We start from the raw sequence: 24,603 nt of genomic DNA on the forward strand, positions 1-24,603 counted from the left end.
TTCTTTAACTTGATTTCTTAAAAGCACGCTTGCTTTCCCAAGTTAATTACGAGACCAGAAGGCATTAAGATGGCGAACGAACGGTTTTGTAAATCGATTTTACGTTTCTAACCAGCAATTATGAGGCTAACGTAAAAAAACTTCTTTTGACAATATTATCTTCGACATAAAAACTGTTCGATGTGTGATTCATTTGAGAATCTTTGCGTGATCTAAACTATGCCAAAAAAACCTATCCCAATTGTTTGCTCGTATGTAATTAACAACAATTTGGAATTAATTAAACTGTACTTCAAAGCTGTTAACGACCATGCAATTCAACATTAATCAACCGAGTGATGAGAAGTAATGCGATTGACCCTCTCATACAGTTTCCCAACAGATAGACCGCGATCGCCTTCAATAATAAACATCAACAGAAACACAGTTAAGAGGTTGGGCAAGTTAACTGCGATCCAGAACACCGAACTCGGAGCCATTAGGAGTTTTTCTAGGACAGAAGAGACAAACCTTTTACGACACTCCCGACGCAGCGGGGGTGCTAAACGAATAATTATCGAGCGAAAAACGCGCGATCATTCATCAGAATCTATAAATAGAAGCAATGAATTAAGCTCCAAACGTTGGGAAAAGATTACGAAATCGCTCTCGATGGCCAGGGTAACCTTTACAGATTTCTATCGGGCCGGAAATCGGATTAAGTCACGTGACCCGAATGACGCAAAACGTGCTCCCCCCTTCGTCCCGAAGCCCAAAAAATATAGTTTTAACTACAGCGAAAGAAGAGATCGCGTTACGATCGCGCCGTCGTTAATTATCGCTTCGATGCAAATGGCAAATTCGAAAGGGGTGGAATAGGAGCAGCGGCAGAAAAGAAGGATGCGAGTGGGCATGCCCCGTGATATCATTTCGTCAAGTTAAACTTGTTAAAACATTTTGTTAATTTAACCGAACGGAATCGTCTCCACTCTCGGGGAGTGACGTCACTACGCCTATTGGCTTAACAAGAGAGAGAGCAGTCCACTTCGATAGTCGCGGTCATTGTACCGAACGAGAGGGGGAAACAAAATGATGTATAAAAGAAAACACAGCGCGAGCGAAAGCCGTGAAGGAATGTGTATTATTGATGAAATCATTATTTTATTCATTATAAAATACATTTTGAGGTATTGTTCTAATCTTGTTTCTTTGGCTGCGTAAATTTTAAAATCATAACAAAAATAAGCAATCACCATCGGCCAATCAAATTCAATTAATTTCAAATTTAAGCGCTCCGATTGGTTATTTATTGTAATAAAAAATTAAAGTATTAATCGATCAATCGATACTTGTTAAAATGTTTAAATTATTTTTATTAAATTATAACGATTAAAAACAAACCGTATAATCGATATATCGATCGCGTTTGGTTAAAACAATAAAAAAAACTACGAATATTTTCCGTAACGAGTCGCGCGATTGGTCAGTTTTTAACTCAAATACATTATTTAAAAGCGACACCTGCATCGAATTGTTATTTGTTGCCGATTAATATAAAAATTGTTAATAAATTTTAATTAATAAATAATAATAAAGGAAAGTTTATAATTTAAAATTCAATTAATTAGCAATATTTTAATTAAAAACTTCGCTTATTGGTCGATATCCGAAAATCGTCAGCAAATTTTTTTCTCGCATATCGTCGCTATCGATCGGCCATAACTTAAAGGACTTTCTCTTTGCAAAAGAATGAAGTCTAGTAGATGATTTCGTCTTTCCTGACCCCGTAGGGGTCAACACAATTGATCGAATCAGAGAAAGGAACAGACAATTTTCGGAAACGATCTTTCACTCTCCCGTGTCATAACGATCCCCGGTTGGTTCCAATAAGTCTTTAAGAGGGGAAGAAACAGGCGCGAACTTAACCATAATCATAGACATCAGATTAGAAATTTATCAAATAAAAATTTTCCGATTAAAAACGAGAATAACAACGTCATACACGAAAGGGGGTCGGATAACGCACGTGATAGACGATATTTGTTTACGCTCGTGCCGAGATAAAAAATAAATAAATACTTTTTTCCCCCTTACATAAACAGAGATGGAATTTATTATTATTACTTTTAAGAAAAACAACATGGCGTATTTACCCGCGGGTTAAATTCCATATTAATTTAAAGGAACTCACCGAAAAACTCTTCCCATTTTAGAGAGTCCGAATTGAGATCCTCTTGGTGCTCTTGCCACTGAGTGGGATGTCCCATTTTTCCCTCCTCCTTGTTCTTCGGCGTGTTTTATCAATAAATTATCTAAGAATTATTTGAAAATCTGAACAATACTAATCAGTTGACGAACGAGAGGGCGTGGTTAACGTTAATTTTAACGTTAACGCACGCGATGGTGGCAAACATCGCTCAAAAGTTAAATCCTGTCGTTATCGGATGCCAACTTTCCTTTCGAGTGGGCAAGATGAACTGTTCGACAATCCGTCTACTGCGCACAATCCAATACGCACGTGCAGTCTATTGTCGCCGAGGGGGTTGCCGCTCTTACGCCAGGAGCGCCGATTATCCTTGAACATTAATAAAGATCTCGCGAATGACGTAAACATTACGAATGTTTGACGCCGATATTTATATATGTTTAGTCTTATTTTTAATTAATCATAATCTATCTATTGGCTCTTCATTAAAAAAAACGAGTAAATTAGCCAATCTCGATTTAAGTTTGGATATAGTAAACAGAGGCTTAACTAATCTCGGAATTAACATTTGTATCGGGATTAAAGCTTTAAAACAGAGCCGGATAATGGAGATTTTCGTAAAAACGGGGACAAACGCTCCGCTTTAATATACTAGATCCAAATAGAAGCCGGATAATCGAGATATTCGTTCTGATTTAATTATCTTTTCCTTTTAATAGAATCTTTAAACACTTTAAAACTCGATTATCCGGCTTCAAACTTTGATTTAATATATAGAAACGGTGCATAAATAGTATAAAAATTATAAATTAATCGTGTTCCCGTAACCGATTACGAGTCAAAGTGCTGGATAATCGAATCGATTTAGGACATTTACTAAACTATATAATGCAGTCGACCCGTGAACAACGGCCATTGACGGGAACCAAGAAATGGACGCTGTTCGGAGGTTATTTTGTATGCATTGTAGTTTAAAAAAGTTTCTGAAAAACAAAAAAAAATGGCCGCAGTAGCTATAGGTTTTCGGGTACTATTTACACAGTTGTTTGTCGTTTTATTTATTATTCTCGCGACTTATTAACCGACAGTTTACGAGTTAAATAATGGAAACTCGGAGTCGTTCTATACAAATAGTGTTCTAGATCATTAACCAATTGTTTCTTTGTTCTGTGACGAATTTGCATGTAAATGAGAACGTAAAAGTTACTCGAGCGTATTCGCTTCAAACTTCCATTCAACAACTTTTATGAAAGAGTTCAAAGCACGCGAATTCAAACCCATTTTTTGGCAGTCTTTCCCGCGTGTAGAAAGACTCCACACTATCAAAAGGTGAGTCGCGATCTACCGTAGAAACGTGAAAAATCTGATGTGCTTAATTTTTCAATTTGTAGATCGCGATCTACTCGTTGATAAATTGAAAGCATCGGTTTAAAATTGGTACGCTCTTTAATATATTAAAACAGCGCTTAGTAATTTTGTAATGCTTTACTATTATTCGAGAGAGATTATTTTCTCGACCGATATCTCGCGATCTAACGCTTAGAACTCGTTTTAAAAGTAATACAATTTTATATTTGTCGAGTCGAACTTTTACTTCTCAACCGGCAAGCCGCGGCCTATTAGTTGAGAAGTTGGAAAAGAAAACTTCTGTTTTTTTTTCTTACTTTCCAAATTTAGATTGAAAGTCGTTTTGTTTATATTTCAATAATACAAAATTTTGTAAGTAAATGCTAATAAAACAGTTTTTCTGTCGATATACGGGATTATACCCGCAAGCAATTAGTTTATTGGAGTTTTTGTGCGCCATTTGTAAAAATTGTAAGCGTGTTTAAAGCTAGTACAAACAGTTTTTATAGAAATAATAAGTGTCAAAGATGGATTCCCCACTTCCCAAAAGACAGGTGAGGTCGTTGAAAAGTCTAAGAAGTGAATCATCTTCCGGTCCAGGAATAGTTTCACCCCACGATGAAAAGTATACCCATTCTTAACGCGCGAGTCGCTCTTCCTCTCACGAACAGAACTACAGTTTTATTAATAAACACGGCTCAAAAAACAAGAAAAATTTGATTAAAATATGTGTCCGTGCTGCCATCTGAGGGTAGGAATTAATGATATACAAGTACGTGACGACTTACAGTTAAGCACAATTCATTGAGAGTTCTCATTATTCGAGTCACGTTCGCTCTTTACTAGTCGGGACGAGACTTGTACCCATTAACCAGGCATAATTGGGCGAGTGGCACGAGTTTTGTATCGGTTATATGCGACAGGTTTACGCGACAACGACCCTGCGCGCGTTTTTTTCGAAAGATTGATCGCGCGATCGACTTGTTGCAACACTACACCAGCCACTGTTACGTTACCATTCTCTAGAGAAATGTGCTCTTGATAACCGGAAATTTAAATTTAAAAAAAGTAGTAGTGTGCTGCAGCAGCAGCAGTTAAATTATTATGCAACGGATCCAGCTTCTGTTACACGCGGTGTCAGGGCACAAGTATCCCTTTGTTTATGAACTGTTCTGTAACGCACGTGTATCGTCCCGTACGGCTACGTGATTGGCGTATCTGTTTCGTTCGTAATTAACGGGCAAAAAATGCGTATTAAACGGTTTACTTATACCGCAATAACGAGAAAGAAAACCAAAAAATATTCGCCTCACCCACGTCATCGTCTTGTCACGTGCCTCGAGCTGTTCCTGCTTCCTGGTTTGGGAGTTCTGTACCCCGTGTCTGCGGTAGCGTTATAGCGAGTATATTACGATTATTATAAAATTACGAATAAAAATTCGGACTGTTAAGAAAACTCGTGAGAAGAAAGGGGAAAGTATAATGTCTGTGTATAGGAGCCACATAAATTTGTCACCAATTCAATAAAGGAGGGACTATTTTTACAAAAAGGAAAAAAAGGGGCTCTTCCCCTACCCCAGCTTAGCCTACATTCCTTCTCTATTTTCTATGTCACAAAAGAAACTACCGGCTTACCAATACGTCCAGACATACTAAACGTACTCTTTTTTTTTGAAGATTTTTTTATTACGAAACGTGTTTAAACGTGACCTTGATATCAATATATCTTCCAAACGGTATTTTCTGCTACACTTTTCCACTTACCAAGTGTTAAATTCGAGAAAACAATCGTTCTTTAACTGACATCCGGCTATTGTTATTCTTTTCGCACACAAAAAGGGATACCGTCCAACGAAAAACAAAGAAAAACTTTCGATTTTTCGAGTAGAAATTCAAAATGTCGATGGAAGAAAGGAACCAGCTGTTTAGCAGATTCTCTTTTATCTATGCTACAGCCTATATATAGCACTTCCCAAACGATATTTTGGGGTTTTTGTGGGCCCACTCTCGATAAAATAGACACGGTTAATGCAGTTCGTAAGTAGTTCGAAAGTGAACGACTCGCGATTCCGAAAAAAACACCAGTGATGTTGTTTTTGGACGTAAAAAAAGCAAAAGAAAACAAAAAACTACTTACGAAGAAACAAAAGAAATTGTGTCGATAACCCGCTTTTTTAGCGTCATTTCTTTTAAATTTTTAAGAAAAGAAATCGAATTTAAATGCTGGAAATTAACGAAATTAAACAGCGGAGAAATAAACTTCCGATTATTTTTCAAGTATTTTTATCATTCTATATCAAACTATGACATCAGCGATAAAGCAAAAATTTCTAAATTAAAAAGACGATAATCTATAAATTTAATTATTTAAAAATGAAAAAAATTCTCGAAAGAAAATAATGTATATGCAGTATTAATAATATTTTTGGCAGTTATTAAAAATAGCAACACTTCTAACATTACAACGTTCGCATCTAGTGTTGGAATTCTAATGAATGGAATGAGAGTACCACTCGAAATTTCAACAATACACTTTTTGTTTTTTGTCATTTTTAACTTTAAAATTAAGTTTTAAATTGTTTGAATTTTTTTGACAAACATCAAAAGAACTCACCGACATTTGTGGTGGTAACATCTCGACACATGGCATCCTATTAGTCTACATGTCCTCGAGTGGAATGAACCAAAACTCGACTCATTGATGTTGCCAAGGGTGATTTTATAAACCTGTTTCACTGTTTTGCCTTCCTACCTTCTGTATTAAAAGTTCCGTCCTTCCGATACCGACATTAAGGGTCAAAGTTCAATAGAGGAAACGGCACACTCATCAATTATCCCGGCTTCGAAAATAAGCAATTAGGCGAAAACTTTGCCGTCGTAAATAATACGAACGGTCAAAACTCAATTAAACACCTCAAATGCAGTTATACGCCATTACGCCGTGTTTTTTTTTTTAAACGTGAAAAGTAAAATAAGATTAATGTTTAATTCATAAATTTAGAAAGTAGGTCTCATAAGAATCGGGTCGTCGAAAATTATACGAATCAAAATATATAGAAATTTATGATGGAGGTTATAATTTATGGACTTTGGACGAGTATTCGTTACCTGTTTATCAATGTCTAGAAAATGCAGGTACGTGTTTGAACGATTACTTTTCGTGGCACTTCAATTTTTTCGCCTTTTTTAAACTTTTTAAATATATTACAAACTAAAAACCTGTTTTCGGTATCGCATCGTAATTATAAAACTCAACCCCTGAAAAAACGTGTTAGAAAGTAACACGTTTTTTCCGGAGAGAAAGTAATCGAGTTCCTTACTTTGCATTGTGTTACCTTAACACGTCACTTACCTGAAAACGTGTTAAATTCATCCGAAAATAATCAAGTCGGTCCAAATATTTTCCATATCAGACGTAAGAAAAACAACGCTAAACGATCCACGACGGCCATGTCTTTCGACAGTTAAAACGTCACACGTGAAATCATCGAATTTAACAATGACGCCATTGAAACAGTTACTTCTTCTTTTATCCAATTAAATAATGAAACGTTAAAAAAAAGGTCGAGGTCTACAAATTGAACTGTTTAAAATATTATTTAGATATATTTACGTATCAAGATTTACATTTAGGTAGGGGTCGAAGGGGGTAGGAAATTTGTTTATCCGTTTTGAAATATTTCATTTATCGTCATCGACTTATGTACGAAGCTCTTAAAATATTTTCTTCTTAACTCACGTGTTTATTAAATAAGATTAAATTAAGGTCACTTCTCCGACAGATTTTTCGGTTTGTTTAACACTTAACGCGTATTTAAAGGGGCAAGACGACGAGTACCCAGCCACTGTCAGTTACGCCTTTTTAAAATGTGTGGTTTGGTTAATAACAAATAATAATAGAAAATAATTAGTTACTTCCCATCCCTTATCGAAATTACACACATTTTTAAAAAATGTGTAGCTTAGAATATTAGATGAACACTTAAAGTGCTCGACGTGCTCGTTACAAGGATCTGGAATAATTTGAATGATGTGCGTCATCCGATACAGGAACAGGAACTGCAACACTCGAAAGATAAAAATGGCGATATTAATTTTAATATTCAAAAAGTTTTTTCGATGTTTTTGAATTGCATCAATTATCTATAAGTGCCATTAAAATTAAGCTTTTATTTTTGTAAATATGCATTATCTTCGTTACTCGAACGAGGAAATATTACTGTCGTTAAGATAAGAAAACAAAAGAATATTCAAACATATATTTGTCACCCCTAATAATAGTTGAAGTAGATATTAAATAAGGTGTTAGTATAGCCTTTGACCCTACTTTACCCCCTGCATCTTTTGTGTCATTTTTCTCTATATAATTACTTCAACTTTGTTGGAACTTTTCCATGGTGTTTTACTAGTTTTTATCCTTTGTTTAAACTATCTTATACGCGTAATGACTCTGGCTATACGACTTAATAAGGGGATCGTGTTTCGGATCTAGTTAATAAACTATTGGTTTTAAAATATATCTGCTGTGCCGAGTCTCGAATCTATAAAAAATACGTAGGCCTATCTTGATGTAAGGCTTGTAAGCCTCCTATTCTTTCACCTAGATTCAAGTTATGTGACTAATTACATACGTTTTCTATTTTTCAAAAAATGCGTACGTGGATTCAAGGCTTGTATTTATTTATCTATAAATCTCCTATTAAAATTCAGATATTTAGATTCAAGGCTGCACCGATTATTTATAAACTTTCTATTCTTAAAAAAAAAGAGCATCTGGCTTCGAAAGTTGTACGTAATTACTTGCGAGCCTTATTTTCAAAAAATTCGTATTTTAATTTCGGGTTCGTACCTATACTTAGAGCCCCGTGTTCATCAAAAAATTTAGTTTTAAATTCAAGGCTTGTACTTAATTAAGGATCCTTTGTACCAAATTACATAAAAGCCTCCTATTCTTCAAAAGATAGACTATAGGTATCTTGATTCGGGCCTTGTACTTAATTACTCGCGAGCCTTCTACTTTCTATTCTCCAATAAATACAAGAATTTAAACACATTCAAAGTTGTGCCTAATTACTTACGGGTTTTTTTGAGGAACGGGAGGCCTACCGAATTCGAGACTGGCACCTAATTACTTATAAACCTCCCACAATAAATATGTAGCCTATCTACATTCAAGGCTATACCTAATTACTTATAAGACTGCCCGTTCTTTAAAATATGCGCATCTCGATATTGGTCTTATTAACAGGGCACAAGATCTGTATCTAGTTACTTAGAAACGTCTTTCAATACGAAAACCATTTAGAGAGGAAGCAATAAAGTTCTTATCAAATATTCCAATCGTAAAATATCAAATTATGATAAATTGATAATCTCAACAAACTGGTTAAGTATTTAAAAAAAGATAAAAAAATGATCTTGTCACTAAAAGTAAAAATCATCCAGACAGAACCTGTATTTCGTGTACGACTATTGCACTTCATGGAATTGTTATACCGGGTTTTTATGGCAGCAAATAGTCATGAATCTTTAAACAAATTGAATTATTAACATATAAAATTTTATTACTAACAGGTTTTAAAAATTTATTTAAAAAATAAATGAATTTTATAATAACGGCTGGCACGTAGCAAACCGCATAATAACCGTACGTACAGTACAATAACATATTTTAACCCTTAAAAAATGTGCTCGAGTAAATTATATCTGTGGTGCCATCTATTGAAGAAAAATAGCATTACCGAGTATTCTGTTAGAAAAGGTCGTTAATTTCAAATTCAAAATTTTAAATACTTTATCGTGATTGGTTGTCTCTTTCTATATGTATAGTTGTTTTTCAGTAAAAATTGGTGATATAAAGTAGGTGAACTACTAAAATTTTAAAATAATGTTAATTAGCATAAGTTTATTTATATCTCGATACTGTTTTATTTTCTATTAATAGAATATTAACTGAACTTCAGGGTTTCTATTATTGAAGGGGTCAATATATATATCTATATCTATAGGGTATTTATGAAATATTCTAATTTTAAAAATAAATTCTCTTCACACTCGCAAAATTCAACAACTTTTAGTAACATATTACGCAAATAATTATGTACTTTTTATTTATGCAATTATAATTTTCAGTATAGATTCTATTTTAACTTAGGATACAAGGTAATTTGAACATCACTTACTGCAGCGGATACATTATTTTAAAAAATTATAAAAGTTAGTTAAATGAGGAAAATATTAAAAGTTTTTATTTATTTTTTTATCTTTTTAAATGGATAAGAAATACAATATAATGGCACGAAACAGGAAGAAGCATTGTTTTATGCATCACATATTGTTTGAATAAGTAAATCGTCCTCTCTTATCCTGTCTAAGTGGGGTTGAGTTTGGCTGTTCTAGCTTTCAGAGGAGTGTTCAAGGAAGAACAGAGAGGGCATATGCCTCCCCTTAAAATAAGTCTTTTAGATCTATCTACAGGAAACCTTTTACGAAGAAACCTACTCTCCATGCTCTCTAACGATGATATCTGGATACGCCTCCTGCTATCGCTTTTCCAGTTTCTCCCCTTTCTCTTTAGCATCTTTGTTAACAACAAGTTCTAAAACTTCTATCCTTGATCTAAGTTCTCGATTCTCTTTACCTCTCCCTGTAACATGACTTAATCATTTAAGTCTATTTCCTTTATTTTATCATCTTTATCCGTTGCATCTAGCTTTATGTAAATTATTTACGATAGGTGTGATTTATTGTTATTTTTGTTCTAGTAATAAATAAGTAAAATTGTTATGAAGTAATCAATTATTCATAATTTAATAATTTATTCTGTAACAATGATCGTAAATCAACCTCTGATTACCCATATGCTTAACTCCTCGCCATGCTGACGATCCCATTGCGAGTTAAGCTGAGCCAATGTAGAGTCTACAATATGCTGGTGCGTCACAATAGTTAATCAATCGACTGACAATAATTTAGTGTCATTGGGTCGTGTCCACGCACTTGTTTAACTGTGTAATATAATGTAAACGTGCCAAACAAAATAAAGTGTTTTCTATATTCACAATATAAAGTAGGTTCAGTACATACTAGTCGAATAATGAGTTTATTGTACAGGGTATTCCACAAGTCGTGCATCGTAGGAGTTTAACTCTTAACTACATTTAATTTTTTCCGGATTGAATGGCGGGTGATAAGTTAACGATGGAGGAACGAGTACAGCTGGTTTCATGTTTAGAGCGCCTGATGCAGCACGTGAACTCTTACAGCAAAATGCGTCGGAGTGCCGTGAAGCGCTCCGATGCATTTTGCTGTATGATTAAAAAGACCCTTTAAATACTGTATGAGCATTAAAAGGGTCTCTTTAATTATATCAATCAAGGATTTGGGCATTTGGCCAAGCCCAGAACAGAGACGAACGGGAACCTGGTCGTTCTTTTTTAACTCTTTCCGCCCTGTGGGGACCAAAAAGGCCTATTTTATCAATCCCACTACGGGGCAGCCGGGTGGTGAGGGACGGAGCCCGACATATCCTCCGCGAAAAATTCCTGGGGTTTTTCGACCCGTCCGGATTCGATCCCGGTCATCCAGAGCAGTAGGCTGCCACCTTGACCACGCGATCATCCGGCTGTCGGGTACCCTGTAGTGATGGGTGGGACCCAATAGGTTTGGGACGGACCACAAACGAAAAATTCCTAATTCTGGCTCTCTACTTAGCGCAATTGCGTTGCTATAACCCGATGATTCATGGAGCGACGCAATCTCTGCCCTATATGCCTGCACATTTCTCGCGAAATGGAAGGCGATTTGCAATAAATTATGGGAATTTTTTTAAATGGTGGCAAAACATTCAACCTAAAATTAAGTTTTATATTATTCAATTTTTTTTTGTTTCTCATATTAGCTGTTATTTTGCAGTTTTTCGAAATTTTCACACCATGCTGGGTAAAAGTATGATGTCATATTTGCTTGGGATTATGGATACTGAATGCCGAATTGCTGCAATAGAATCGCCACGCATAAATATACATCCCGCTACTCTGTTGCCAAAGCACTCGAAGGTGATTCTAACCGGAAAGCAATTTTACTGCGCATGAGCAGTGACAAAGGCAACTGAATAACCTCAAAATCGCGCTAAATGGAGAGCCAGCATAATGGTCGCTCGCCCGGATTCTATTCCGGAGTGTCCTAATAATCTTTAAAATATTATTATGTTGAACTATAAATTATAATTGAAAAATATTTAGTAAAACATTTTAAAGTCTTGTAGGATCTACTTAGAAAATTTTGAAAATCTTTGAATAAAAACTTTTATATTTGTCTATTGTTTAAATAAATTTTAATTTGAGAGAATTGGAGTGCTAAAAATATGCATAATGCCAAATAATCACTATAACATAAAAAGAAAAGTCAGTTAACATTTTAAAATTATAACTGGAACTATAAAATCTGTAGACGTGACAGGGAATTGTTAAAAAGGAATTCGAACAAAGTTTAAATCTAATTTACTAATTTGCATTAATTGGATTCTTATATAAGTCATTTTAATATTTCCTGATTAAGTTAAGACCTTATATAACTCTAGATAGTATTTTTAAACACTAGTTATATGTATATATTTATATGACATTTCCTCATTTGTTGCTATTTGGTGTCTACTCCTGGACTAACTATTCTCTAAGGAAAATACTCATCGTAAGTAGTATATTTACATAAGAGGATTGCTCACTGTAAATAGTTTATTTATGGATGAATTTTTTTGAATTCGAACTCGGATCTATCCGCGCGATCATTCCGCTAACTGTAAAAATGTATCAAGCGTGTCATGGGTTTACTTTCTATTTCGGTTATTTTAAATCTACTGTATTTTTCTATATGTGATTATGCTTACAAGTTTTTCGGAACGATCCAAAAAATAGCCCACCGGTAGCCAAATGACTTAAATCACTAAACATTGGTAGTTGGTGGCGGGTTCTCGTTCGATCAACGGGTTAGCCGCACGGAGTTTTCCACATTCTACTGTCTAACATCTAAATAGAGGTTGATTTCCCAGAGAAAGATCTCCCAGGGTACATTGCTTTTGTAATGCGTTGTCTTATCCGATTACTCTAATTCCAAAATTGAAAACAAAACGAATTAATTTGTTTACCATCCTCATAAGAGTATATTTTAATAAACATTAATAGAATTTTCACTATATTCTATTTCAATAATTTTTAAACTAAATGTGATGCATCATTTATTACAAGGTAGCGTAGTTAGATGAGTCGGGTGACGAGAGACGAGGCCAACATATTTGTGAAGATTGCCGTGAAAATTGTTGAAATTGCTGGCCCGGATACGATCCCGGGTTCCCCAGAGCGCTGGGTCGGCACCTTAAACGCCTCGAACGCTTCTCGTACTCCTTAAGTTCTATTCCATTACGGCGCCTAATCGGAAAAAGTGTGACTCCTCATTCAGATCATAGCGTTTTGAATGCCGCGGGTCAAACAATACATTCAATTATTCAAAGACATTGCACATTTTACTCCACAAAATTCGGAAGTCATTTTCGAACGTTGGCAAATAATATTTTAAGTTTTTTTTTTTTAAATCAAATATCGGTTTGAAATGATATCTATGACGTATGTCTGCAGACGTTTTGAATCAGACTATCTACTAATAAAAAAATATATACCATATAATCAGAATTATTTTCATTTATAATATAATAATATAACGTTGTATTATTTTATTGCCGTCGAAGTCAAGAAAATTAGTGTAAAGCTATTAGAAATGAAATTTATCAACAATCGACAATTTTGCAATTTAATTATTTATTAAAACATTAATAATTCGACGAAGTGTGGCGTTAAAGTCGTTTGATGCGACAAGAGGGTGTTGTGTTCGATCTTGGAAACGGTCAACCTAAATATAGTTTGGTTAGTAACATTGTTATACTTTATTTATTTCATTTTGTAATTTTTAATTAATTAATTTAAAAAAATTAGTAAATAAAGCTACGTATAAACGCTAGAAAAATGCAATTAGTCGTTAAATTCGATTAAATATATTGCTGTAGAAATTAGATTTTTTGCCAATGATTTAATTGCGTTTCAACTTTTTGCGCCTATTTTGAATTATTTACGTCAAATTTTAAATATATAACGCCGTTTCTGCGTTATTTTTGTAATTAAAAAGTTATATTTTTCGTCTTTATCACTATTTCTAGTTAATTTAATTGATAATTTTCTAGATTAAAGTTTAAAAATTGCATAAATATGTTGTTGATTGTCCTTAATCGTCATCAATGATCTCGATAAAAGAACGTTTTGGCTTAATTACAATTAAAAAGCATAACTATGTAAGTGGAATTAATCCTGCATAATTCTTGGAGAAGCACCCACTTTTTTTGGTGTCAAATTGCTTTATTTCAATCATTTTTACATGATCTAAAGTTATTTTTTGGTCATTAAACTCTCTATCTAGTGTAAAATCAATTTTTGATGATATTAAATTGAAAAAATGTTAAAACAGGACATTATTTGATCACGAGTGTATCAAAGAATGTTTTTTTTTATATCCCGACTGGTTTGTTTCGGTTAAACAGAATAAATGGGTCGAGATTAATAGCAATTGTGTGTGTTTTTCTTGGTTTTTAACCTTTACAAAAATAATTTGTTGCATTGTCTATCGTGTCGCCCGGAGAAGCTAATCGGTCGGATGCGGCGTTGTCTGCTACGGGATTAGCCGTAAAATGAGCGTCGACGTAAAGTTTGGCTGACGGATTGATTACCGATGCAGAACGTGTGTCGATGCTCCCGGATTTGCCAGAAAACTCTTGGAATTTTGCAAAATTTTAAAAATTCTCCGATCCCCAAATAGAGGCCATTTTTTCTTGTATTTCCTTGACGAGACGATTCGCTTTTGGGACGTGTGTTAAAACTGATTAAAGAGTAGGTGATGGTATTTTGATACTGCAGCTATCTTGTGACGCTTCCTATTGACATAATAAATAAATAAAAAAATTCGAATCTCTCAAAAGTTTTTCTTAAAATGGAAAACTTGTCGAATCGATTCTGGGTGTTCGCAAGCTTAACGTGCACTTATGTAAAAGAATGCGTGAATAAATATAATTGTTGCGTAATTTGAAATTATCTTTGTCGACGGAAACATTAAAGGTAAACAGAATTGAAGATAATGCGTGTAAAATTATATAATTGCACCAGTTATATTACTGCAGTTAAAGAAATACTTTTTTTTGTAATATCTGAAGAATTTACTATAATTTTATGAAAATAATGCATTTGAGTCTGTAGCTCCTTCAGCATTATTATGAAATAAAAATATAATTTTTTCTCATTTTTTTATTAATGATAGAAAAGTGGTAAAATATGGAAAATAATTGAAATTTGCATTCTTCTACCTGAATTCATTAATTCAATAATTTTTAAATGTTAAAATTATTCATTTTCTTTTCATTAAATATGAAAAAGAAAGTATGAGTGCTTTACTGTTTATGAAAAGTTGATAATATATGAAAGAGGAGGAGATAAAAAATAGGTTTAATATTTTTAATGATAAATTCACCATATCTGTTTTTTATGTCGAGCTTACCGATATCCATTCCAGCAACACTTGGTGCGTAAGGAGTAACGATATGTTATGGCAATTGTAAGGTCGACGGGTGAGGACCCAGCCTCATGCAATAAATAGGATGGAGTACTTTTGTGCCCTTTAACTATTGTAATGCCAGGGTCTTAGTGTCATTGTCAACAGTTATAATAATAGAATATGTGAATATTAATTAGAATATATTTATTGTTTATTTTATTTGGAATGGTTAGAAGGTATGTAGATTTGCAATAATAATCTAACCATCTGCATTTGTAGTACTAATGAGATAAAATCATAAGAATTTGTTAAACGTTTTTAATTTTAACATGTTATAAGTATTTCTGTATTTTTAATAATTAGGCCCATCTTAAATCAATATTTTGTTAGACCATTTTTCACTTAGATCAGTGTTCCGCAACCTTTTTCTACTTGTGGCACACCCATGACTCAACGTGGCACACCAAAATGTTATTCCCCTCAAAAACGTATGATATGATACTATTAATAGAATTACATAATGCCACTAACCTATTATTATTGTTATTAAACAGATACCAACACCTGTGAGCAAATTTTCTTTACATATAATTTATTAGAATACATAAAAATGGGTAGCTTGTAATAAAGAATAAACAAACATCATCTTATTTCATCAGTGTTGCGGCAGAGAATGAAATACATACAAAAGATAACATAAGAAACACAACAATTGTGATAAAAATATATAAATAAAATTTGAAATTAACAGAATATGTAAAAGTTCACGTCACACCTTTCACCATGTGACGGCACATCAGTGTGCCGCGGCACACCGGTTGCGGAACACTGACTTAGATGATAGTATCTAGCTATGAAGTGTGTGCATTCAATATAGTTTATTATTGTTTTTTGCAGCATATTGTTATGATTCTCATGATAAATTATTTTATACAATAATTGTACATTGTTGATGATACTTCCTTTTGATACTTTATTAGATAGATTTCAAGCATTTTCTATTGGATTTAATTTGGGAAAGTGATGGTGGCTAGTGCAAAGTTTTTAATGGCTTAGTTGTGCTGCAGCATATTCAGTCTAAACATGTGAAGCTTTGTAAGTGATCATAATAAGTTGTCAGGAAATTATATATATATCACTATTTTGGTCTTATTAAATAGATGATAAAAAAAAATTGCACAAAGTGAATACAGTGTAATGTGAAGATATAATATGTGCCTTCAGCTATAGCATAACAAACTACATATTTCTGACAAAAGCTAACTCCTGAAGAGAAATGCTTTGATAAGAAAAATAAGATATAGGCCTAACAGAAATATTGTTTGCTTAGCCTGATGAAACACTATTTTCCTCTTTAATGTTATGATGTTTTGTTTTCTCATTATCATCAAGAGTCAAAACAGAAAGTGTAAGCAGAAAATGATTAAAAATATTCTATAATATAAATTAAAATGTTTCTTGGATTGATCATGTCAAGATTTCATTATATAATAATGCAAGTTGTGAGGAATTTTTTCCGGAAAGGATTATTATTTTTAATTAATAAACATTGCTGATGTAATCTGTATAGAATTTATATTTTAGTTACCTGATATTTTAGAAAATGTAAATTAATCTTGAAGACTGTGTGTGGTGGCAGTTTTTGTTCTGTGCAATATCTGTAATTTACTATAAAAAGTAAATTATTTCAAAACAGAGAGAGAATAGTTTTGATTTTTTGATGGAAAAATTTTTAATATTACATTATAATTGGAACGTGTTTAACTTTGTTCAAGAATTGATGCTATCTAAAGAGAAATTCGTTAAGAAAGGTTTTAAATAATGCACAACATTACTCAAATAACTTTTTCCAAAGAAAAAGATGAGAAATATCAAAAGCAAAATGTTGAACTTGAGGTTGATAAACGATCATTGTTATGTAATCATTATGTAATTTTCTTTCTTCTATGTAATTGTGGATGCAGATAAGTCATATTACAGAGTTTTGTTACACCAAACTAATATATATATATATATTATTTTGGTGTAACTAGTTTGTAATATGGTTTCTCTCTATATAATAGTAAAGAAAACCTAGAATGTCTCAGATGTATTTAGGAAGTTTCTTGAAGATTACACTTCTTTCCTTATAATACTTTAAAACTGGGGTGTTTTATTTCCTATTATTCTCAGTTTTGATGATTCTTAATAGTAATTATGTGAAGAACTTTTTTGTTGAAAAATATTTGTATATTTTAGAAAGAAATGTTAAATTTTATTAGAAGAAATGAAATGATTTTGTATAATTTGAGAATTATTTTTAATATGAAGAAAAAGTTATATTTTGTGAAATGAGTGATTTAGCATTAAAAACTGAAAATTAAAATTTTGCAGATTTAAAGTAAATTGTTAACTTGTATTTGAATTGAAATTATCTACAAGACTACTGAAATCTGTTAATTTTCTTCAAGCCATTTTCTAAGAATGATGTGATTTGTAATTCCAAATGAAGGTATCTGAAACCAAGAAAATTGATAAATATCAAAAGTTAAGATTATTCACTCTTATACCGAAAAATGACAAACAATAAAATGGACATCATTTAAAAATTATGAGATTCTGCAGTTAATTTTTGATTACTCTACTACAAATGTTTGAAACTGCTATTGTTAATATGTTATAGTTAAGAGTTGTTCTTTTAATTAATTTTTGTTGCTTCTGTTACAATTTTGTTTGCATGAAGTATGTTATAAAAATAAACTCTATTTGACTTTAACTATACTATATGTTACACAGTAATCACTCTACTTACACAAATAATTGGTTCTACAAAAATCAGCAAGTAAATGAAGCCACGGGAAAACTGTTTAAAATAGAGGTTATTTTCAAATATAGCATTTTATTCATATTCAGGTAGAAAATTTTTAACTGAAGTTTTTTTAAATATATGTCTATATGTATGATAAATCTTACTGATGATAAAAAAAACTTTTTGATGTAATTATCATTTATTATGTAAAGTTGATTATTTAAAACTTAAGTTTTTAAATTGCGTTAAAGTAAATGGGGAGATTACTGTATACACGTAACCTTCGAAATATGCAGTTAATTAATTGGTTCTGCAAGTATACTGCATATCAAAAGTTAATAATCAATAGGAAATAAGTAAATTTGTAAATTAGATCATTGAGAATTTATCTAAAATCATAAATTTTGCATTTTTGTTCACTTCAGCAGGGTAAAAATATGGGAAATGAAGAAATGTTTATTGAAGAATTATTAAAGATTTAGATAAAGTACATTTTAATTGCATACATAAATTAAAACTAATCATAAAAAATAACATTAAAGATTTATCAGAGAGAGTTTAGACTAATCACTAAAATAGACAAAAAAAAAGTAGTAGTAAATCATCATAAAACCCAAACAAAATACTTATCCTGCATTACTTGTATAGTTGCTTTCCCACTTTTTTTTACAGAGTCTGCAAATGCTGAAGAATTAAAAGAAATTATTGCAGAAATCACACTAAATGTGAAAATAAAAAATAAAATATAGGAATTAGATCATTGAATTAGGTGAACTAAGGTTTTTACCAATGGTGGGCAGGAATAGAAAGAAGGATGAATTCAACATTGCAGCTCTAAGCTGACAATGTTGAACTTTCTACAGAATAAATGCACATTAATTGAAACCAGCACTAATCAAAATCACATATATTGAGTAGCATCTGCATTTTTGTAATATCAAAAACTTGATATAATTATAAATTGTAATTCAATTTTTTTCAAAAGTATAAACATTTATTTAAACATTTTTGAATTTTATGTAAGAATAACAATAATAATAATGTAGTTAAGTTTTAATGTTGATATAGTATTTTATTTTTGAAATCATGTTTACTTGAAAACACTTTTGAACTTTTCTAAATAACATAAATAGCCTATGGTAGTCTAATGGTATTGTACTAGACTACTGAACATAGAAGTTAGGGTTAGGTTTATGGATTTATTTTTTGCTAAGAGTGCTAAAAGGTAATCAGGATTGAATTTTTATAGTGGTTGGTTTCTGTCTGTCAAACTGTGTGGATTTGGAATCTACCAAATTTTCAGATTTTCAAATCAGATGGATTTGGAGGATGATCTCTGTGGGTTAAAGCTGGCACAAGTGTAGAGCTGTCCATTCCATTTGGTTTTCTGGTTGGTTTATGAGTAGGAAGGATTGTATGTCTTCTCCCCAATGCATCTTTATGACTTGCTTTAAGATTTTCCATAACCTTATATTGTATAAATGTTATGAACCATATTTTTTTTGGCTTTTAGGTTCAACATTTCCTAAGCAGATAGGATAAGCAAAAGGTTTTGGGTGTCCAGAATAAAATATAAAAAAAACAATACCTCTAATGACTTAGGCTGGATCACAATTTTTGCATAAATGCACGTGAAAAATGTTAGTTTTCTTGNTCGGGTGACGAGAGACGAGGCCAACATATTTGTGAAGATTGCCGTGAAAATTGTTGAAATTGCTGGCCCGGATACGATCCCGGGTTCCCCAGAGCACTGGGTCGGCACCTTAAACGCCTCGAACGCTTCTCGTACTCCTTAAGTTCTATTCCATTACGGCGCCTAATCGGAAAAAGTGTGACTCCTCATTCAGATCATAGCGTTTTGAATACATTCAATTATTCAAAGACATTGCACATTTTACTCCACAAAATTCGGAAGTCATTTTCGAACGTTGGCAAATAATATTTTAAGTTTTTTTTTTTTAAATCAAATATCGGTTTGAAATGATATCTATGACGTATGTCTGCAGACGTTTTGAATCAGACTATCTACTAATAAAAAAATATATACCGCTGACGATCCCATTGCGAGTTAAGCTGAGCCAATGTAGAGTCTACAATATGCTGGTGCGTCACAATAGTTAATCAATCGACTGACAATAATTTAGTGTCATTGGGTCGTGTCCACGCACTTGTTTAACTGTGTAATATAATGTAAACGTGCCAAACAAANAATTAGTCGTTAAATTCGATTAAATATATTGCTGTAGAAATTAGATTTTTTGCCAATGATTTAATTGCGTTTCAACTTTTTGCGCCTATTTTGAATTATTTACGTCAAATTTTAAATATATAACGCCGTTTCTGCGTTATTTTTGTAATTAAAAAGTTATATTTTTCGTCTTTATCACTATTTCTAGTTAATTTAATTGATAATTTTCTAGATTAAAGTTTAAAAATTGCATAAATATGTTGTTGATTGTCCTTAATCGTCATCAATGATCTCGATAAAAGAACGTTTTGGCTTAATTACAATTAAAAAGCATAACTATGTAAGTGGAATTAATCCTGCATAATTCTTGGAGAAGCACCCACTTTTTTTGGTGTCAAATTGCTTTATTTCAATCATTTTTACATGATCTAAAGTTATTTTTTGGTCATTAAACTCTCTATCTAGTGTAAAATCAATTTTTGATGATATTAAATTGAAAAAATGTTAAAACAGGACATTATTTGATCACGAGTGTATCAAAGAATGTTTTTTTTTATATCCCGACTGGTTTGTTTCGGTTAAACAGAATAAATGGGTCGAGATTAATAGCAATTGTGTGTGTTTTTCTTGGTTTTTAACCTTTACAAAAATAATTTGTTGCATTGTCTATCGTGTCGCCCGGAGAAGCTAATCGGTCGGATGCGGCGTTGTCTGCTACGGGATTAGCCGTAAAATGAGCGTCGACGTAAAGTTTGGCTGACGGATTGATTACCGATGCAGAACGTGTGTCAAACGAAAAATTCCTAATTCTGGCTCTCTACTTAGCGCAATTGCGTTGCTATAACCCTGATTCATGGAGCGACGCAATCTCTGCCCTATAAGCAAATAGGCACGAATCTTTAAACAAATTGAATTATTAACATATAAAATTTTATTACTAACAGGTTTTAAAAATTTATTTAAAAAATGAATTTTATAATAACGGCTGGCACGTAGCAAACCGCATAATAACCGTACGTACAGTACAGTACAATAACATATTTTAACCCTTAAAAAATGTGCTCGAGTAAATTATATCTGTGGTGCCATCTATTGAAGAAAAATAGCATTACCGAGTATTCTGTTAGAAAAGGTCGTTAATTTCAAATTCAAAATTTTAAATACTTTATCGTGATTGGTTGTNATCCCCAAATAGAGGCCATTTTTTCTTGTATTTCCTTGACGAGACGATTCGCTTTTGGGACGTGTGTTAAAACTGATTAAAGAGTAGGTGATGGTATTTTGATACTGCAGCTATCTTGTGACGCTTCCTATTGACATAATAAATAAATAAAAAAATTCGAATCTCTCAAAAGTTTTTCTTAAAATGGAAAACTTGTCGAATCGATTCTGGGTGTTCGCAAGCTTAACGTGCACTTATGTAAAAGAATGCGTGAATAAATATAATTGTTGCGTAATTTGAAATTATCTTTGTCGACGGAAACATTAAAGGTAAACAGAATTGAAGATAATGCGTGTAAAATTATATAATTGCACCAGTTATATTACTGCAGTTAAAGAAATACTTTTTTTTGTAATATCTGAAGAATTTACTATAATTTTATGAAAATAATGCATTTGAGTCTGTAGCTCCTTCAGCATTATTATGAAATAAAAATATAATTTTTTGTCATTTTTTTATTAATGATAGAAAAGTGGTAAAATATGGAAAATAATTGAAATTTGCATTCTTCTACCTGAATTCATTAATTCAATAATTTTTAAATGTTAAAATTATTCATTTTCTTTTCATTAAATATGAAAAAGAAAGTATGAGTGCTTTACTGTTTGTGAAAAGTTTATAATATATGAAAGAGGAGGAGATAAAAAATAGGTTTAATATTTTTAATGATAAATTCACCATATCTGTTTTTTATGTCGAGCTTACCGATATCCATTCCAGCAACACTTGGTGCGTAAGGAGTAACGATATGTTATGGCAATTGTAAGGTCGACGGGTGAGGTCCCAGCCTCATGCAATAAATAGGATGGAGTACTTTTGTGCCCTTTAACTATTGTAATGCCAGGGTCTTAGTGTCATTGTCAACAGTTATAATAATAGAATATGTGAATATTAATTAGAATATATTTATTGTTTATTTTATTTGGAATGGTTAGAAGGTATGTAGATTTGCAATAATAATCTAACCATCTGCATTTGTAGTACTAATGAGATAAAATCATAAGAATTTGTTAAACGTTTTTAATTTTAACATGTTATAAGTATTTCTGTATTTTTAATAATTAGGCCCATCTTAAATCAATATTTTGTTAGACCATTTTTCACTTAGATCAGTGTTCCGCAACCTTTTTCTACTTGTGGCACACCCATGACTCAACGTGGCACACCAAAATGTTATTCCCCTCAAAAACGTATGATATGATACTATTAATAGAATTACATAATGCCACTAACCTATTATTATTGTTATTAAACAGATACCAACACCTGTGAGCAAATTTTCTTTACATATAATTTATTAGAATACATAAAAATGGGTGNTTTTTTGTTGAAAAATATTTGTATATTTTAGAAAGAAATTTTAAATTTTATTAGAAGAAATGAAATGATTTTGTATAATTTGAGAATTATTTTTAATATGAAGAAAAAGTTATATTTTGTGAAATGAGTGATTTAGCATTAAAAACTGAAAATTAAAATTTTGCAGATTTAAAGTAAATTGTTAACTTGTATTTGAATTGAAATTATCTACAAGACTACTGAAATCTGTTAATTTTCTTCAAGCCATTTTCTAAGAATGATGTGATTTGTAATTCCAAATGAAGGTATCTGAAACCAAGAAAATTGATAAATATCAAAAGTTAAGATTATTCACTCTTATACCGAAAAATGACAAACAATAAAATGGACATCATTTAAAAATTATGAGATTCTGCAGTTAATTTTTGATTACTCTACTACAAATGTTTGAAACTGCTATTGTTAATATGTTATAGTTAAGAGTTGTTCTTTTAATTAATTTTTGTTGCTTCTGTTACAATTTTGTTTGCATGAAGTATGTTATAAAAATAAACTCTATTTGACTTTAACTATACTATATGTTACACAGTAATCACTCTACTTACACAAATAATTGGTTCTACAAAAATCAGCAAGTAAATGAAGCCACGGGAAAACTGTTTAAAATAGAGGTTATTTTCAAATATAGCATTTTATTCATATTCAGGTAGAAAATTTTTAACTGAAGTTTTTTTAAATATATGTCTATATGTATGATAAATCTTACTGATGATAAAAAAAACTTTTTGATGTAATTATCATTTATTATGTAAAGTTGATTATTTAAAACTTAAGTTTTTAAATTGCGTTAAAGTAAATGGGGAGATTACTGTATACACGTAACCTTCGAAATATGCAGTTAATTAATTGGTTCTGCAAGTATACTGCATATCAAAAGTTAATAATCAATAGGAAATAAGTAAATTTGTAAATTAGATCATTGAGAATTTATCTAAAATCATAAATTTTGCATTTTTGTTCACTTCAGCAGGGTAAAAATATGGGAAATGAAGAAATGTTTATTGAAGAATTATTAAAGATTTAGATAAAGTACATTTTAATTGCATACATAAATTAAAACTAATCATAAAAAATAACATTAAAGATTTATCAGAGAGAGTTTAGACTAATCACTAAAATAGACAAAAAAAAAGTAGTAGTAAATCATCATAAAACCCAAACAAAATACTTATCCTGCATTACTTGTATAGTTGCTTTCCCACTTTTTTTTACAGAGTCTGCAAATGCTGAAGAATTAAAAGAAATTATTGCAGAAATCACACTAAATGTGAAAATAAAAAATAAAATATAGGAATTAGATCATTGAATTAGGTGAACTAAGGTTTTTACCAATGGTGGGCAGGAATAGAAAGAAGGATGAATTCAACATTGCAGCTCTAAGCTGACAATGTTGAACTTTCTACAGAATAAATGCACATTAATTGAAACCAGCACTAATCAAAATCACATATATTGAGTAGCATCTGCATTTTTGTAATATCAAAAACTTGATATAATTATAAATTGTAATTCAATTTTTTTCAAAAGTATAAACATTTATTTAAACATTTTTGAATTTTATGTAAGAATAACAATAATAATAATGTAGTTAAGTTTTAATGTTGATATAGTATTTTATTTTTGAAATCATGTTTACTTGAAAACACTTTTGAACTTTTCTAAATAACATAAATAGCCTATGGTAGTCTAATGGTATTGTACTAGACTACTGAACATAGAAGTTAGGGTTAGGTTTATGGATTTATTTTTTGCTAAGAGTGCTAAAAGGTAATCAGGATTGAATTTTTATAGTGGTTGGTTTCTGTCTGTCAAACTGTGTGGATTTGGAATCTACCAAATTTTCAGATTTTCAAATCAGATGGATTTGGAGGATGATCTCTGTGGGTTAAAGCTGGCACAAGTGTAGAGCTGTCCATTCCATTTGG

At 31.7% G+C, this 24,603-nt stretch overlaps 2 protein-coding genes across 9 annotated transcripts in view; one reads left to right on the forward strand and one right to left on the reverse strand.

Annotated features, from left to right (window-relative positions):
• LOC111634594 overlaps positions 1 to 7,283 on the reverse strand; it is a 44,517-nt gene extending 37,234 nt beyond the window's left edge. Inside the window, exon 1 of one of the 3 annotated variants that reach the window (XM_023379414.1) lies at positions 6,885 to 7,283. Coding sequence is in view for 2 of the 3 variants with exons in the window: in XM_023379412.1 (XP_023235180.1) it covers positions 2,171 to 2,246 (76 nt within the window). In the remaining variant the exon portion in view is untranslated. Of the gene's footprint in view, positions 1 to 2,170; positions 2,905 to 6,146; positions 6,862 to 6,884 lie in introns of those variants that run through there. The other 2 variants (XM_023379413.1, XM_023379412.1) reach the window with 2 other exon arrangements.
• Positions 7,284 to 9,299: 2,016 nt separating this feature from the next.
• Positions 9,300 to 24,603, forward strand: part of LOC111634584 (protein-L-isoaspartate(D-aspartate) O-methyltransferase-like) — a 28,225-nt gene continuing 12,921 nt past the window's right edge. For 4 of the 6 annotated variants that reach the window (XM_023379397.1, XM_023379398.1, XM_023379393.1 and 1 more), the window contains exon 1: positions 13,304 to 13,449. The gene's annotated coding sequence lies outside the window, so the exon portion shown is untranslated. Of the gene's footprint in view, positions 9,392 to 12,138; positions 12,224 to 13,303; positions 13,450 to 24,603 lie in introns of those variants that run through there. The other 2 variants (XM_023379394.1, XM_023379395.1) reach the window with 2 other exon arrangements.

Source organism: Centruroides sculpturatus, unplaced genomic scaffold (genome assembly GCF_000671375.1).
Source record: "Centruroides sculpturatus isolate CEXI.00-Female unplaced genomic scaffold, Cexi_2.0 scaffold825, whole genome shotgun sequence".
NCBI classification, from domain to species: domain Eukaryota; kingdom Metazoa; phylum Arthropoda; class Arachnida; order Scorpiones; family Buthidae; genus Centruroides; species Centruroides sculpturatus.